A 14,200-nucleotide genomic window follows, 5' to 3' on the forward strand; every position below is an offset into this window, starting at 1 on the left:
CTATCAACATTAACAATGCAAAATGTTCTCATTGCTCCCATTTTTCTCGTGAAATACCGAATTCACTTTGTTGGTACGAAACTGCAAAACTGGCCAAAGTTGGCATACTTCTGTAGGTATTCGCTTCGCTTTGAGCTAATTAGTAAGTTGTACAATCCGAAGAGAGTTGTAATGCCTCTTTGTGTAACCTTTTATACTACCGTAGACCGGGGTGACATTGGAAAATTTGGGGTTACTTTGATAGATTTAAAACGGCACTAGAATTACCATTATTCGTTATTTACTGAAAACATTCCTGTAATTAGTTAGATTACTATGTATTCATATTCACCTACTGTAAAAAGTCTCGCATAAATATATATTATGGCTTAAAAACTAGAATTTTAAAGTCGCCCCTGCATTTGAAAGTCACCCCGTTCCACCGTATTCAGTACAAATTCTACTTTGATACAAAATTTATTATCTTTAGTGGGTTGTTTGAAAGCGTATCTTTTTTGCATATTATTATATTTATTTAGGTAGGTAACGATATTGAACTACAAGTATAGGTACAAGTATATATAAATTCCTTTTCACCACACCAGCTCGGAAAGGCTTACTTTGCATTTCAAAAACTGATAGCAAAGTTGCATTTTATTCACATGTGAGGCAAAGTAATCAAATGCAAATTTTGAGTTGTTTTCTTATGTTTGCTGGTAGAATTGGCTTTTAAATTATGATTTTGGGTGATGAATATTTAATAACATTCATTTGGATTTGATTTGGTTTGAGTTTGTTTTGTTTTTGACATTTAATATTTGCTTCGGGTTGGTGTGGTGAAAAAATTTGTGTTTCACTCAGGGGCAAATTATGTTTAAGCCTCGTGGTTTGAAACCCTCGCAACGCTCAAGATTCCATTATTCGAACCACTCGCTACGCTCGCGGTTCAACTTTGGAATCATTCGCTTGCTCGGGTATCAATATTAGCACGAGCGGTTAAACAACAACTTTGCCCTCTTGTAAAACAAATAACTATTAACGATCTGTATGTTATCCAAACAAGATTATAGAGGTAACTAACACACATGGCGTTACAAGCCATTGATAATGGTTTGTCCACATTTGTCACCTTTTATTAATGTAACGTTATTACAATAGCTATATGACTTGCGAGTTCTGAATAGACGCCCTATTTTAATAGACTTATTTAAAATACGTCGCAATTTTCTCTTCACGTCTAAGTTTACTAAACGCCCTTAATTACAGGCTGTCACCCGTGTAACCTTTGGCGGCAAACGTTGGAAAATGAGGTTTATGTGTTACTCTTTAAGGTCCAATTTAGTGCACGGTTGATATTGCATAGGATTGGCTTGTGGTCCTCGCTTGCTAATTTACAATGTGTCAAGTTGCTAAGTGTAATTTCAGTATGCTAATGAGTACTACAATTTACGTTGTATTTTTGTAAAATCGAAGATGATTAAATTATATACAAGGTTAAAACGATGTTCGGGTTTTCTTACTCGAAAAAATGTACCGTTTGCATGTATGTGCCGCCTACTCTATCATCACTTTTTTGCAGAATGCAAACGCCTGTAGTTTTAATACTATCAGATTTACGAAACTGACATTTATTGGAAAACAAATGCGAAGGTACACATTTCGCAGTACTTAATACATTCTAAATCTTTCGATTGTCTTGCAAGAAAGCTCTAAAAATCTTCGTTATCTATTCAAAAGCCTTTGTTTGATTGCCTGGACTATTTTATGACTTGCCAATATCATATTAAGGTTTTTAAACTTTTCATATATTATAGTAACATTTTCTACCAACTTAAATCATATAAGATATAAGACATCGCCCGCGGCAACCGCACGACGTGCCATCCATGCAATCGCACACAAACGAGATTGTTCACCGCAATCCTGATAGGATGCATGCAATAGAAACGGCGAGCGACGAGATATCCGACATCCGTACCCTGCAGACGTCTTCAGTTCTGATTCAGTGCAGCGTCAGGGTTTAACGCTGGGTATAGAACGACGAGCGAATACGCTATGGGTTGAGACAGCAAGCGATTCGGCACTGATATTACACTGCAACAATTTAGGGATGTAACGATACCGATACGATATATCGGCCGATATAATCGGCAGACCAATATATCGGCATCGCCGATTTAAATTCAGCCGATATTACAGTTTGAAAAGCGCGCGAAACGAATGACGCTGCTAATAATTTGAATACACTTTGTAATCCAGTAACTTTGTCAAATTTTGTAACCTGGCTCTTTTGCGTCAAATCCGGTAGTTCTGATTTTTTGCAGACTTGTTTATTATGTTGGCCCAATGAATAATCCAAGTTTGTGACTTCGAGCGCCGAACGCAACTTTGTCAAAAATCTAATAAACCGCAATTTTTTTTAGGTTTGGGCGATTATAACCCTAAAGTACTAGTTTTTGGTAGTAACTTCCTAGAACGTTTTTAAAGTGGACTAAATTTGCTACAATAAGACACTAGAATTGTCTCTGTACATCTAATATTTTTCGAGATAAAGCCTTTCGAATTTTTATAATTTTAAAAGGCTTTATCTCGTATAATACAAGGGTTAGAGGTAGGTAATTTATATGGAATTCATCACCGCCACGTTCTAAAAAATATATATTTTCCATAAAATTTTTTTTTTTCAAAATAGGCACTCATACATTTTTTTTCTGGAAAAATAATATTTTTTAGAACGTGCCGGTGATGAATTCCATATAAATTACCTACCTAACCCTTATATTATAGCTAAGAACTGAATTAAAATTATAAAATTTTGAAAGGCTTTATCTCGAAAAATATTAGATGTACAGAGACAATTGTAGTGTCTTATTGTAGCAAATTTAGTCTTCTTTAAAAATGCCCTAGGAAGTTACTATCAAAAACTAGTACTTTAGGGTTATAATCGCACAAATCTAAAAAAAATTGCGGTTTATTCGATTTTTGACAAAGTTGCGTTCGGCGCTCGAGGTCACAAACTTGGATTATTAATTGGGCCAACATCATAAACAAGCCTGCAAAAAATCAGAACTACCGGATTTGACGCAAACGCAAAATGTATAATTTTACTGTATTATTGATTCCATAACAAATAACCCTCCTTTTGCGTTGCCGTAGTCGGGTAAAAACTACCTAAAGTGAACTATAATTACTGATTTGGATTTACTTTTGCATTGATTGCTTGGTGGTTACCTAAATAAATGTTTTCTTTGATTTTGATTTGGCATTTTTCTTTATTAGTTTTACAGCTTTTCACACTTCACAAAATCGAGTGTCTATTAACACATATGTATGTTTTATGCATAATAAGTATAATTATAATTCCTTATGGATCAGCGACCGAAGACGCCTTGAGTGAAATTCATTGTAACGTATTTTTGTATTTAATAAAGGAAACCGGCAATTTTGGAGCCTTGTGAGTAGTCTCTATGAAAAGGGAAAGTTTTCAATAAAACTGTAAGTTTTACTGATTTATAATGGCCTCCTTAAACAATGATTAACTTAAAGCCAAATGTTAATTTGGTTGCTAAAGGAATTGGTTTGTCACTTTCAATTGCGGAATCAAAATTAATAAAATCAGATAAAATATGAATGTTTTCTTCAATCTATAACAGTCATGTGTTTATACACGATAATCTTTACTCAGCTTAATGCCAGTACAAGCTCACTTGCTATTTTCTTTAAATTTTCTCGATTTTATGTGCATGCTTTGGCATTTCTGAGAATAATTCCGAAGAAAAATGGGAAATTGGGATTTTATGGAACACTAAAACTTGTTATAAGAATATTCTTACTCGGAGTAAATCAATATACTGTAATGCACCATTCAAGAAAATTTTGAAGATTTTGATACTGACTAATGTGGAAAAGAAAAACGACTTGACAAAAGTGGATTCCAGAGGATGTTTTGATTTAGAAATTATAAGGAAGAGGAATTATAAGGTACCTATATGTTCCGTACAAACGCATTTTATTTCGTGTATTAGAACTTTTATTTCGGCGTTTAAAGCTGACGATTATTTATTCTGAGCATATTTTTTACCATTTGTTACAGAAAAAATTACTCATAAATCTGCAAAGCTGCAGAAATTTCGCGTTTGTATAAGTACGGTACAACTGTGTAAGTACGGTCAATGACAGTTTTGAATGATTCACAGTTGGTTTAGGTAATTAATCACGGTCCATATCCCGGTCGATATGTGTAACAATTTCATGGAATGCTCCGTGTTACAACAAAATTAAACGTGGAAACGAAATACATTACTACTACCTAATTCAGTCCCATGCCGCAGTTCCTCAGCGTGCAGCAATTACTTACCTCTGTTAGTTCGAGACCGCTGTACTCGTATACGAACAAACAAACAAACGCTGTACCTAGTTTGCATCTCTGTGTTTGATTTTCCTGTGCTTGGGACTGAAATTCGGGACGGATTGCGTTTCTGTATCGAATATTCGGGGTAAGGTAATGCTTATGTCGGCTGCAGGCGGTAACGGTAACCTGTTTAATATTGATGAATATAATGGAAATTGCAATTTATTTTAAGCACAGTTAAAGAATGAATTAAGATGAGGTAGAAGGCAAGGATGGATATTCTCTGATTTATTCGAATTTAACGATCTCATTTTGATATAACTTGCCGCGTGACTCGTGTGCAGTTGATACATAAAAAGATGCGAAGTGATGTCATAATTAGCAGTAAGATTTCTTCTACCTTGTATAATATAGCAGATACTAAAATTACAGTTCGTTAGGCCAATTACTTACTACCATCCTGCTTTTGTACTAAAATGAAAGTCGCTTCGACAAACTAGGCCAATCAAAATATCGTTTTCAGCTTGTAGCATATTAATATAACGCTCAACTGCATCTGATCAAACATATCCACTCTGAACATCAACAAACTGAATTTCCACCACATTGCAGAACTGATACTGATCAATCCCAAGCGAACGCCAATCCTCCCGGCACCCCCGATAACGCCACATCGCGCCAATTGACGCCAACTTACGCCAACCCACGCCACAGCTTATCAGCTGCAATGTTCGATTGGCGACAGTTTGCGCCATCCGATAGCGACAATTTGCTTTCCGCGCGACTTTTTAGATATCGGACGGGAATTTATTGTTGAATTGATATCGTTCGTAACTTTCAGCGTATGTTAAAGTTATGTGGATTTGTGCAACTTTGCATTCCTATATTAACGCTTACTATGTGTTCGTTGGAAAGTTTACTGAACAGTAGATTTCAGTAAATCAAACTAATAAACAGCAAGTCCAAGCAGTATTATCAATACAGCAATGCATGTTGACTTTAGAAGTTTAGGCAAATTTTGATGTTCTAATCTACATAATCAAGATTCTAGAGCATGGTTATGTGTAGTTTATTTCTGTCATACACAGAGCCCGTAATAAGAAACCATGTCGCCATTAGTCCAACTCCATTACGCACAACTAAATATGTAATATTTAATTAGTTGAACGTGTACTTCATTGCATCTTGCGAGTTTCCTAATAGGTCAATAGAATAAGATTTTTTCGAAGAATTAATTTCCAGCAAGCTGGAAATCGTTTTAATACCTTCATTTGGTATTAAATGCGTGTTCTTAATCCAAGTTTCCGCAAAGGTATAAAAACGATTTCCAGCTTGCTCGAATTTAATTCCTTAAAACGCTTTTTATGGATTTATTACGGTTATTTATTTTGTTTAGTGTTTTGTCTCCCTAGACTCGTCGAATATTACGGTACTGGTACGGGCTTGGCACTTACACATTATTTTTTTACAACGCACTCAAATACAAATAACTGTTTTACAAATATTAACTCAAGTTAACATTTAGCGTACCACCGTATTGGTTTACACAGCCTTCCTTCTACGTCAGCCACTAGTTGCATTACCTTAATGGAACTCCGTTTGCTACTATACTTCTCCGACCAAAAGAGCATATAAACCACATTCACCCCATCACTTGGGTCTTTTTCAAACTGGGGCAGCCTGCCGCGGGAACTGTAGCTCTAACTTTCGCAAGCGCCTATCTAATTATTCCCTTTTTATGAAATAAGAACGTTATCACTTAGATCTTAAGACTGGTTTTACAACAATGCGATCGTGAGAGGTGGGAGATTCTTTGTGGCAGCAGTGGAAATGGAACGGCACGTGCAAACAGCCCCGTATTGTTACGCTTACAAATGTGATTGAATTCTGCCTCAATGTTGACTGTTTGTTTTCTGTTGAATTTGCGTTTTCAGATATGAAGAGAGTAGCTACTCGTATTTATCTTATCTACCGCTTAACTTGGAGGCGCTTTTAGTATGCTAATATCTTTCTGAATAAGAACTCCTGATGTTTTAAGTAAAACAATGTTGATAATGTACATGCAAATTTAATTGCAATAAATATTATTTATATGCGTATTTTTAGCCTTTGTTTAACCGTTTGGACGTCAAGAAATTATGTTCAAGTCTTCGCATATAGTCACGCCAAGAAGATTTCAAATGATATTATGTCAATGTAACCTTCATAAGTACCTAGGTACTTTTAGTTTTATAATTATATTATTTAACATTGACTCCCGTGATCCCGACCCGTGGTCTTCAGTGATGGTTGACTGGTAGAGAATGCCATTAGGCATTAAGTCCGCCATTTGTACATTATTCTTATGTTCTGTGCAATAAAGTTTAAATAAATAATTCAAAGAGTCAATAAAGTAAATATAAAACCCCTGATCATGGCATTGACGTTTTTAAATAAGCAATAAGCATGACTTACCTAAAGCGTTTAAAAGGTTAAATTATCTTAATTATCTGTGCACATTTAGGTAACCTTCTTCAAATTGATCGCCTCTATTGTCATTGTGTTAATTATACCGGGTGTGGCCTATAACACGAGCAAATAATTAAAACGTAGATTGTACTCCTCAAACGGTGACACTTTTGTTCAACAACTCTTAAAAATTATTAAGTATTTAGACTCCCTATTTTTCATACAAAATTAATATTATCTGCAATGGACGCCATCGCCACGCCATATCATTGTGATTGACGTTGCATGTCAAGCCTTAAACATAACAAAATTTGCAATACATTGCGTGTTTGAATAACTTTTAAAGTGTATTAAAAATCAAACTACAAGTTTTTTTTTTAAAGTCGCTGAACAAATGTTGATTAGTATGAGGAATACAGCCTACAGTTAATTTTTTCTCATATTACAGGCCACACCCGGTATATGCGTTATGTTGATGTGTTACTAATACTCCAAACCAATTTCCTGAACCGTCCCTCAGTCTAGGCGGCCCCGGCGTCGATGCGCATGCGCGGCACGAGGCCGGCGAGGCCGTGGTCCGGGCCCAGTTCCTCGTCAACGAGGGCGCGCTGGTCACAGCTACTGCTGACGATCAGCTCCACCTGTGGACCTTCAGACAGAAGAGCCCCCAGCGAGTACAGAGCCTCAAGTTTCAGAGAGAGAGGTAAGATATCATTTTTCTAGGCCCCAGAGCCTACCATGAGATCGGCGAGGCCATAGTCCGCTAGTTACCCGTGAACGTACCTGACTAATGTGAATTAGGCCTGAAAGTAATTTGTATCGATGATGATGTATCTTAATTAAACGAGGGCCTCGGAACGTTTACACTCGGAACGTGCGTTTCGTGGCCGAAGCGTTAGATGAATGCCATCAACTACCAACTACACCAGTGCCCTGTTTATCAAAAGCTTGTAACTTGTAATACAAGTGGAAATTCCTTTTTGACAGCTTTTGTTAGAAAGGGACTTCCACTTGTATTACAAATGACAAGCTTTTGATAAAAAAGGCACAGGTGGCTATTGTGAAAGTTAATAATGAAAACATGGAAGATAATTTGATTAGTTTAAAATAACCCGCAATCTAAATTGGTTATGTAATTCAAATATGTGTTTTTATTTACTTATCACAAACTGGAAACGTTGTCCACATACCTAATGGAAAGCGACGACAGAAAAATGCAATTCTCCTGAAATTCAATGCGCAACGTGTCTCTGATATCCTTTTTATAAAACGGTTGTACAACGAGAAAAATACATCCATTCAACGAGGAGTTCCTCAGTTTGATGACAATATCGGAAACCCATAAAATGTGCCCTATTATGTACAGTCGCCATCAGATATATCGGAGCGGCCGAGGTGCTCACAAATATCTGAACACGCCTCTATTCTCAAGGCGCTAGAGTGCGTGTTCAGATGTTTTTGAGCACCTTGGCCGCTTCGATATATCTGATGGCGACTGTACACGTGAAAGGGATGTCATATCGAAGCCTTATTTTTTATTTAAGTTAAATACGAATCCGTTTTTTAGGGTTCCGTACCCAAAGGGTAAAACGGGACCCTATTACTAAGACTTCGCTGTCCGTCCGTCCGTCCGTCCGTCCGTCCGTCCGTCCGTCTGTCACCAAGCTGTATCTGACCACAACCAAATAAGAAAAAATTCAAAAGCGCATTAAAACTACCTACTGCAAACACTTAAGTGACAATTGCACGCGTGCAAGTGTCACTTAAGTGCTTATGTGCTTATAGTGCTTATATTTAACACATTAAATAATAGTGAAGTATAATAATATACATGTATGTAGAGACTCTTACCTGCAGGCAAACTGTAAATACAGTTTTGCAGGGATCTGTATAGATTTAAGCTCTGTACTGTGTATTAATAATAAATAAATAAAAAATAAAAATCACGAACCGTGATAGCCTAACCTAGACAGTTGAAATTTTCACAGATGATGTATTTCTGTTGCCGCTATAACAACAAATACTAAAAACAGAATAAAATAAAGATTTAAATGGGGCTCCCATACAACAAACGTGATTTTTGACCAAAGTTAAGCAACGTCGGGAGTGGTCAGTACTTGGATGGGTGACCGTTTTTTTTTTTGCTTTTTTTTTTGCTTTTTTTTGTTTTTTTTTGCATTATGGTACGGAACCCTTCGTGCGCGAGTCCGACTCGCACTTGCCCGGTTTTTTTTATTATGTTATAATTATAATATCCTCGGCAAAAACATACTACCACAGATATTTTTAGATGCATGTGATTAACTAATAGGTAAGTAGTCGCATGATTCTAATTAATTGATTTTAAAGAAATCAACTATAAAGAATCATATATTTACTGAGATAGATAGATACTATAGATAGTATAGATGGGTAGAATATTCTTAACACATTCTGTTTTTAGTCGCTTTCCTCTACAATGCGGGAAAACGCTGGAATAGGCTACTAGCCTAGCACTACGAAAACTTTGGCAGTGAATGCCCTCAATGGAAAATACAGGTTTAGAAAAACAATAGATTAAAGATAGAGGCAGACAACAGGCGGTTTTATCGCTGAAGAGCAATCTCTTCTAGACAATCTTAACATGTAGACATGATTAGTAATTGTTGTATAAAGTTTTCGCCATTACCAAACTCAAATGGAATCGGGCGGGACATGTTGCTAGCCAGAGTGATGGCAGGTGGACTATGTATACAGGGTGTCCCAGAATTCGACGTCAAGCCGTAAACGGATGATAGACCAAGTCATAACAGTTATCATAAAAATACAAAAAAAAAATCCAACTCATGTTCTTTAAAAATTATGGTCACTTTAAAAATTCACTAAAAAATCCACATCCTGTAATGGTTCTTTAACTCTTGTTACTACAAATTTCATAATTTATCCTAATTTTTTTATTATTGTGTAATCTTGAATAATTACAGGGTGTGGATTTTTTAGTGAATTTTTAAAGTGACCATAATTTTTAAAGAACATGAGTTGGATTTTTTTTGTTATTTTATGATAACTGTTATGACTTGGTCTATCATCCGTTTACGGCTTGACATCGAATTCTGGGACACCCTGTATGTTAACAGAATGGTGGCCGCTTTCGGATGAAAGAAGCGCCTGGCGCCCGTTGGCTCTATGTTAGGACGACATCCGGAAAATTGCGGGTCACTGCTGGCTGGATGAAATTAGCTCAGGACCGGAGCAAGTGGCGTACTAGAAGAGAGGCCTATGCTCAGTAGTGGGCTATAAAGGGCTGATATGATGATGATGATGAACGTTTGATCCTCCATAGTCATATAAATCGCTAAAAAGAACCATATTATCCCCTCGCTTTGGAACCCTTTCGAAAGCTCTCAAGCGCTTGTTAATTCTCCACGAAACGTGGCGACAAAGACATAAACAACGGATAGATGGAATCAGCTCTTTTGTAGGAACGTGATCATTAACGGGTAGAGATTACCACCTATTGGAGGGTGCAGATTGAAGCAAATTAATTATTGATGACAGATAAAGCAAATAAGTTCTTAAGGGCCCACTAATTAACAGTCTGCCGGACGGTATCGGCCTGTCAGTTAGAACAAAATTCTGACAGTTCCGAACAATAGACAGGCCGATATACCGTCCGGCGGACTGTTATCAGTGGGCGCCTTTACATTCAACTTGGAACACACGGCTGGCTAGCGGCACGTCCGCGCATTTCCGTGTTTTTGACTGAAATATCAGAGGATATTGTTACGCAATAACTTGTAAAAAGATAAACATTTATTTTATAAATAACAATTATTTACCTATTTATTTATTTTCTGAATGTAAATTATTTATATAAAAACATGAGTTGATGGAGCTGACGACTTAGTTTGAATAGACTACTCGTCTCGTCAACCACTTTATTCTAAAATTTTGTACTCACAGACAAATTATGATTTCTTCCTTATCCGCCAGTCCAAGTTAAATAACAATATTAAAATATCCAGCAAAGTTACGTACGAACTTGCAGATGCTATATATTGTGAATACTAGTGAATGCCAAAATACTGTATGTTTGTCCTTAATTTTTGTAAAAATTACTGATCTGGGATGGAACTAAATGATTTCTGAGCAATATTTATTAATGTTCCTCGTGTAGACTAAAACATATCCTGGTAAATCATTTAACTTACCATGAATGTAGGGTGCTTGTCATCAATGCTCCATCTAGTGATAACCAGCGATTTGCAAACGACTGACAATAGGTAACCCTAAGCCTCGCTCATCTCGCTCTTTCCCCCTTTTCAGACAGGGACAGTAGACTATAGAATTAATTATGAGGAAAACAAGAGCTTCCGTCATGGCTCGTGATTTAATCTAATCCGTCATCTAATTCCGCCTCGTGATAGAATGGAGAATGCTTACAGTTATTTATTCGCGGTGAAGCTTTTGTTAAGTACTGAATAACCTTAAGGGTACGTGCTGAAATTTGGATCAATTGGCTTAATTTAAATCGTACCTTAAGAGACTGTCAATACCTAAAACGCGCACACTGTCTGCCGTATTCGAACTGCAAGATATTCACAAGAGACGACACGTACTATAGATCCATTCTAGATACGTTATAGTTTAGATGTCAACTAGTTCTCTTTTGCAGCGCAATTCGGGCAACCAATGTCACTTTTACGTTAGATAGAGTAAGATATCTATTAGATGTGAATTGGATCTCTAAGTCATATCCTGTGGAAATCGTTCAAGAGTATCTCCAGAATCGCGCAAATGTCAAATTTGACAGGTTAGATCTTAAACATATCGTTATCGTATCTTGGTGATGTCTAAAAGATATCTAATAGATGTCTATTTCAAAATCCGAATCGGGCCCTGTCTGTTTGCATTGGAGTAAATGTTATAGCAGTGTCGTATGTTACTGGGCCTGGGCAAAATAATAATAAGAAAACTATAGAAATAAAAGAAAATTATTATTAGAGTAATAATAAGTATAATAACTGGTTAGGGGTTTAGGTATTACATGTGTTTTAAAATTACGATTTAATTCTAATATATAATTAATATGTATAATGGTAACTGCAAAAAAAGACAAAACCGTTGGTTTAATGGTGATTTTAAGACCAATCTTTGCAATTTTCTATAGAGCTGATGTCGTTCAATGTATCGAATACGGATACGGTCTCTGAAATATAATGAATATTAACATATATCTTGTTTGCCTTACTAAAACGAACGGTTTTTCTTAAAATACAGTTTAAGTAACATCAATTTCAAGGACATTGGGTGTTGACAGCCCCTTAACGGAAAGTGTAGAAATTTGGATTGGCTTCATTTAAAATGCGTACCTTAATGTGCTCAGCTTTGCCTACCGTGGCAAATATTGCACCTTAAATTAAAACGAACCGAAACGTGCACGTGCCTGTAGCGTTAAACTCTTCCGTAATATTTATAGTAGAGAATGCTATTAGACATAAAGTCCACCATTTGTACATTTTTATGTTTTGTAAAGTTTAAACAAATAAAATTGCCTAGCTTTCGAAGTTACGCCAAAGCACCCTCCGAGATATTTGAAGTCACACGTTATTAAAGAAGGGATGGTATAGAGGGCTACTGTCATAGTAAATTTTGTAGTCACAGTAAATTTCCTACCATTTATGGATACAGCATTAAAACTAAAAATGAAAAATAAATGTTTTTTTTATTTTTTTTTAGAACGCCATACTTATGTCTTTAATTGACCATTCACTATGTGTTAAAATTGTTAAATATCAAACGGTGTCGCCAACGCCATCTACCCAAGCATAGGCCAAAGATGTGGCGCCATCTATACGAAAATAACTTTTTCTTGTATTCTGAGGCACGTTTTTTCCTTAGACTTTATTCATCTTATACGGAGTTACATATGTCTTTAAAGTTATTATTTCTCATTCCATCCATGCAAAGGCTTGTAGCGGCTTCTAAATGCCATTGATATCGAAGGTTCCCAAACTACCGCCAAAGCTAAAATAGTTTGGAAACATTTAAGTGGTCGGTCTATACCAAATTACTCCCCGGGGACTTGAGGTATCGTTTGTCTAGGGACCGACCTTTTGTGGGCTCGACGAGGAAAAGGTACCCGGCAACTTGAGCCTTTAAACGGCTTAAACGATTCGAGAGAATGCCTGAGAGGATTTAAACCGACCCACAAAATAACTTTGTGGGTGGCCAGGTCATTATATGTATTACAAATTAAAGATATTTTATTGATACTGTTTGACACCCCCTGGCACTGATTAAAATAACCGACTTGGTTTCACATTACATCTCAAAACTATTTTGTAGCAGAAGCGTTGCGAGACTTGCACCTTTTTACATGTAATGTTTTTGATGGGATTCTATTTACAAGAATTAGTGGACAGGTATTGAAGAACCCTTATCAAATATATACACCCACAAACGGCTCAGCAATAACAATAATTGTATTACAAATGGTTCAGTCCTCGATTAATTGAAGCGGGCCCGAATACTAACGACGCGTTATAATCCAGAATATTTAGTGAGAATTTAATACTAATTTGCTGACAATGCATTTAGAATTTAATATTACATTTTAGGCGTCTTAGCGTGACTTAAACACGGGTAATAAAATAGTTAAAATATGGTGTATAAATTCGTCATTACCAAACTAAAATGGAATTGGGCGGGACATGTTGCTAGGCAGAGTGATGGCAGGTGGACTAAAATGTTAAGAGAATAGAGACCGCTTTCATGGCTCCTCTACACGATGGGCCAACGCCGGCCACTCCAAGGGACGCAGCCATGCGGTAGAATGACATAGCAATATCACTTGCTCCCTCTAACGCATAAATGCGTCCCTTGGAGTGGCCGGCGTTGGCCCATCGTGTAGAGGAGTCATCAGATGAAAGAAGCGCCTGGCGTCCGTTAGCTCGTTGGGTGGACGTCATCCGGAAAATTGTGGGTCACTTCTGGATGAGATTAGCTCAGGACTGGGAGAAGTGGCGTACTAGAAGAGAGGCCTATGCTCAATTGCTCAGCAGTTGGCGATAAGGGGCTAATATGATGATGATGATGTATAAATCCGAAAAAAAGTCAATACAGTCCATATGACAGATTTTATCTTCTAAGTACTTGTATTTCGAAAGAAAAACGCAGCATTAAAGTTAAAATCGTTTATAGCGACGAATTCCGTGTTGGTACAATATGAACAATGGATTAAATGAATATGAATATGAATAAATATTTAATCTAGATAGCGACTATCGGTTATCACGAACATAATTTCATCGGTCTCTTTAGATGTTGTTATAAACGGGTTTGACTGTTCCCTGTCCGCATGTATCTGACCTGACCCATATCAAAATTGTGTCTATTTAATGTTGTAATATCCACCACGGACAGGACAAATTAGATCTCAAT

General features: G+C 36.6%; 1 protein-coding gene across 2 annotated transcripts in view; it reads left to right on the forward strand.

Annotated features, from left to right (window-relative positions):
• LOC134668063 (syntaxin-binding protein 5) overlaps positions 1-14,200 on the forward strand; it is a 407,283-nt gene that overhangs the window by 316,326 nt on the left and 76,757 nt on the right. For both annotated transcript variants that reach the window (XM_063525517.1, XM_063525518.1), the window contains exon 3: positions 7,299-7,481. In XM_063525517.1, coding sequence (XP_063381587.1) covers positions 7,299-7,481 — 183 coding nt within the window. The remainder of the gene's footprint in view (positions 1-7,298; positions 7,482-14,200) is intronic.

This window comes from Cydia fagiglandana, chromosome 10, assembly GCF_963556715.1.
Source record: "Cydia fagiglandana chromosome 10, ilCydFagi1.1, whole genome shotgun sequence".
NCBI lineage: Eukaryota > Metazoa > Arthropoda > Insecta > Lepidoptera > Tortricidae > Cydia > Cydia fagiglandana.